General features: G+C 38.2%; 1 protein-coding gene across 1 annotated transcript; it reads right to left on the reverse strand.

The window, feature by feature from the left end:
* Positions 1 to 3566, reverse strand: LOC104239520 (protein neprosin-like). Its single transcript, XM_009794164.2, has 7 exons — positions 3011 to 3566; positions 2355 to 2441; positions 1973 to 2230; positions 1597 to 1761; positions 1387 to 1440; positions 1167 to 1313; positions 1 to 747 (listed from the first exon to the last, which is right to left on the reverse strand). Exons 1-7 carry the CDS (start codon positions 3206 to 3208, stop codon positions 370 to 372), a joined length of 1287 nt encoding a protein of 428 aa, XP_009792466.1. The 5' UTR covers positions 3209 to 3566; the 3' UTR covers positions 1 to 369.
* Positions 3567 to 3984: the final 418 nt, after the last annotated feature.

Raw genomic sequence — 3984 nt, forward strand, 5'->3', positions numbered from 1 at the left:
TACCTCAAACCAGAAGGATTCATTTCATTTTCCATTGAGTGAAAGTACTCCTTAGAGTGGAGCATATAAAATACAAAGAAGATGACAAAAGGCCTTTTGTTTCTTTCTTAGCTTTTTGAGAAACTAGGCCACACTTCCCCATTCATTTGCATGGGAGAACCTTTCAAGGTGTAAAAAGCAAAAGGGTCAAAACTTCCCACACTGCTGAAAAAGTTGACATTTACTGCTGACACAAACCTAAAAAAAATCAAAAACCATAAGGGTATACAAGACAGAGAGATAGCATTAGACTAACTTAAATTTTACAGGGGTGGGTGGGGGCTATTATCAGTAATGAGGTCTTGATTTTCTTTTTTTTCTTTTTTAGGTTCATTGGCAATTAGGGTTTCTACCAGGGCCTCCAAAGTAAAAGTGATGTCCCCAATCTTCATTACTTCCTGTTTGGACATCATAGCAGTTAGATTGCTCAGTGAAGGTGCCAAGATCTTTAGGAGATTTAAGATTATTGGAGCTGTCAACTACTTGAATGTTCCTGAAATAACTTGACTTGCCAAAACCTTCTTCTGGAAATCTACCACTCCCCATTTGTGTAGCTGTATGTTTACCATCTGGTTGTGAATTGACCACCTCCCCACCCCACTCTATCATTGATGCACTCTCTCCTAAATAGGAGAACAAAAATGATGGCCAATACCCCAACACATAGTCATTTCCAAATTGCATCCACCAATGTCCTTCTTTTGGATCCTACAATTAATATCCAATGTAAAAGGATTACACCAACAAAAACAAATATGAGCAAATAGAAACAAATGCTTTTTTTCTTTTCTTTTTTTGTGTTTCAGGCACCAATTTGGGAGTTGTGTGTTTTTGGATAATAAAGATTTGATTTTTTTGAAAGGGAATAATAAAGATTTCTTGTTTCCAGAACAGTTAAATTTAATTATATTAGTTAGATATTTTCATTGAGGGTCTTTCGGAAACCTCTCTACTCCTTGAGTAGGGATAAGTTACAAACTACCCTCCCAAGACCCCACTTGGACATTTCCCACATAATGATGTGTTCAATGAATTCTTGATATTCACTTGATGAGATGCTGGCTGTTGGTGCCCCACAATTTGACATAAAGGCAGAATGGCCTAAAACCTTGAAATTGGAGTTTTACCTTCCAGATAAGAATACTGATATCATATTGGGAGTTTCTATAGGCTGAAACAGGGGAGATGCTTGCTCCCATAGCTATTGCACTGCTGACTTGAATGAAACCTGAGCAGAGAAGGTTGTAGCATCCTGTTGCTTGATATGCATCACTCTGCAAATATTGTAACCAAAGATTAAGAACAGATCATAAAGTTCAAATAAAAATGAGAAATCAAGAAACTTACAGTCCAGTAAGTGAACAGTCTTGTGTTATTGTCACCATAGAGGTCTGGGCTAACCTGACATTCACGTGCATGCTTACTTGTTAGACTCAATAATAACACACAATACTGTTGACATGTGAAGGTGAACAGTCGGGTGTCATTGTCCGTCACTGCAACTTTATTCAACTCAAAAAAATAGTTCCAAGTATAGCAGATAGCTAATTAATATACCTGCCAACCAGCTTCAATGCTGTTTAGATCTTCACCAAAAGAACCACCAAGAATCCAAAGCTGAGACAAGCTGAACTCATTTGGCTGCTGTACCTTAGGTTCCCACACATTAATAGTTGCTTTTGCTCCATAATACTTGTCTCCTTCAACATAAGCTATTGCATGCTGCCAATACACACAAAAACAATCAGATAAGAAAATCAAGATATGGTTCTGGAAGTCTATGTTGCAGACTCTCCAAAATGATGTCGCACCCGTGTTGGCTCCTCCAAAAATACACTACTTTTGAAGGATCCGACGCGCACGCAGCGACATTTTCGGAGAGTCGAGCAACATAGCTGGAAGCGATAAAATTGATGGTAGAAATGTTAGGCACCTGATGGCCACTTTCATTGATAAGGTCAGGATCTGTAGACCTGGGCTTAGGGATAGCTCGGTGCTTCTTCTTACCATACCTTTTGACAGAACTTGCCCTCAGTACATCATCTTTCTTTGTTCTCCTTACAGGAATAGTGTCCTCAGGGCAACTTCCACTCATCTGCCACAATTGAGTGATGGAATTTGTTCTTTCTTTAGGCCTTGTGGCCATCTTGTCCTCATCATAAAGCCCTTCTGGATGATAGCTAGGTCGCATCTGATCATATGCACAACACCCATTAGAATATTACTAAGAATTTTCAAAGAGAAAATTAAGGAATGTGAGAAGAAAACACTGAAAAAGTGTTTTTATTGAAAGCAATGGAGAAAGAAATATGGACCTGGATTTTGTGATCTTTGAGGAATGGGTGGTCAAAAGCTGGTTGCTGAGAGATGTGTACACAGTCAATGATATCCCCATCTGCACTCTGTATAATCATTACAGTCGCAACATTAAAATCCAATCTTACTCCCTTTCCTTCATGCTCAACCAAATATCTTCCATTTAACAAAAGGAAATTGTTCTACTTCAGATATAGTAATAACTAATTTGAATGACTTCCAAGAATAAGGGAGGAGACACACAAAATGGAGCCAAAAACAAGAGTAACCCTTGCTCCTCTTTCCATCTCTCAAAAACCCCACTCCCCCCCCCTACACACACACACACAAAAAAAACAAAAAAAATGGGGAGCAACCAATATAAACCAAACACTGCAATAGCTATTCAAGTAAAAAATTATTAGCTGAGAAAATCACTAAAAAATGGACAATGAAAATGGGAAGGAGGACAGAACAACAGAGCAGCTAATGATAAGTGCACAAGCTAGGGATACAATGACACTCATAACACCACTATTTTCCGACCACTAATGACTGACCAATTTCTCCAGCAAAAAAGTTCAAAACTCAATAAAGTTTGATTTTTTTGGGGAGTATTGTTGTCACAAGGAGATGGTTTAAGCTTAAACCAAAGGGAGAGAAGTGAAGTAAGTACCTCAATGCTTTTAATGGCAGGTTTATTGAGCCTTTTTAAGTGTCTCTCAACCTGAAGCTTCTGCCTTGAGACAGAAGAGAGCCTAGCAGCACAAGATAACGAGATCAGAGAACCCCACAAGTAAACCAACATCAAAACTACAATAAAAGCTCCTCTCCTCCTCTGACCACATGAGCTAAACTGCACAGCAGCTGCCATTGTACGTAGGTACGCTTTTCACCTCCAATCAAGGAAAGAAGCACGACCCAAGTCAAGATATCAGCTAAAATGGCTACACACACTCCACTTCCAGTGTGCTTTTTAGCTCAAACTCACTCTACCATAGCCAGAAAAGCTCTTAAACTACACTCCTGCAGAGTCCATACACTGCTTATCCTACGCACCCCTCTTCTACTTTTTTCTCCTCAAAGAAAACACAAACCCAAGTGTTGAGGACAGTGAGAGGCTAAAAGCTTTTACTTTGATTGTTTCTCTCTCCTTTCCGCTTCCCCGAAAAATCCAATAAAAATGCAGAGTTGAGTCTGTCGTTTTCCATGTCCATATTCACACCCATTTATTTAATAAGTACTATTTCTTTTGCATTTATTATTTCTTTTTTATATTTTTGATTCTTTATTTTTCTCTTCTTCTTTTTTTTGTTTGGTGAACACGAGGGGTAAAAAAAGGACGGTCGAAAAGAGTGGGGTCGGAGAAAATGCACCATACAGTCCTTTTCTTTCTATGTGGAGTCCACAAAGGAAAACTATGGATTTACTTTTGTGCCCTTTGTGTTCAAAGTTTTTAACCGTTACCATTTCGAATTTGCCCCTCCATATACCATTTCGAGGCACCGGTGTCAACTTTCAAGTACTATAAGTATTAACAAAAAATCTCGCTATCATTTTTAAAAAGTAACACAATATACAAATATTCTTTTAATACCATTTATTTACTGATCTCATATATTTATTGCTTTTTTGTGAAAAGCATTTAGA

Source organism: Nicotiana sylvestris, chromosome 11 (assembly GCF_000393655.2).
Source record: "Nicotiana sylvestris chromosome 11, ASM39365v2, whole genome shotgun sequence".
Taxonomy (NCBI): Eukaryota; Viridiplantae; Streptophyta; class Magnoliopsida; order Solanales; family Solanaceae; genus Nicotiana; species Nicotiana sylvestris.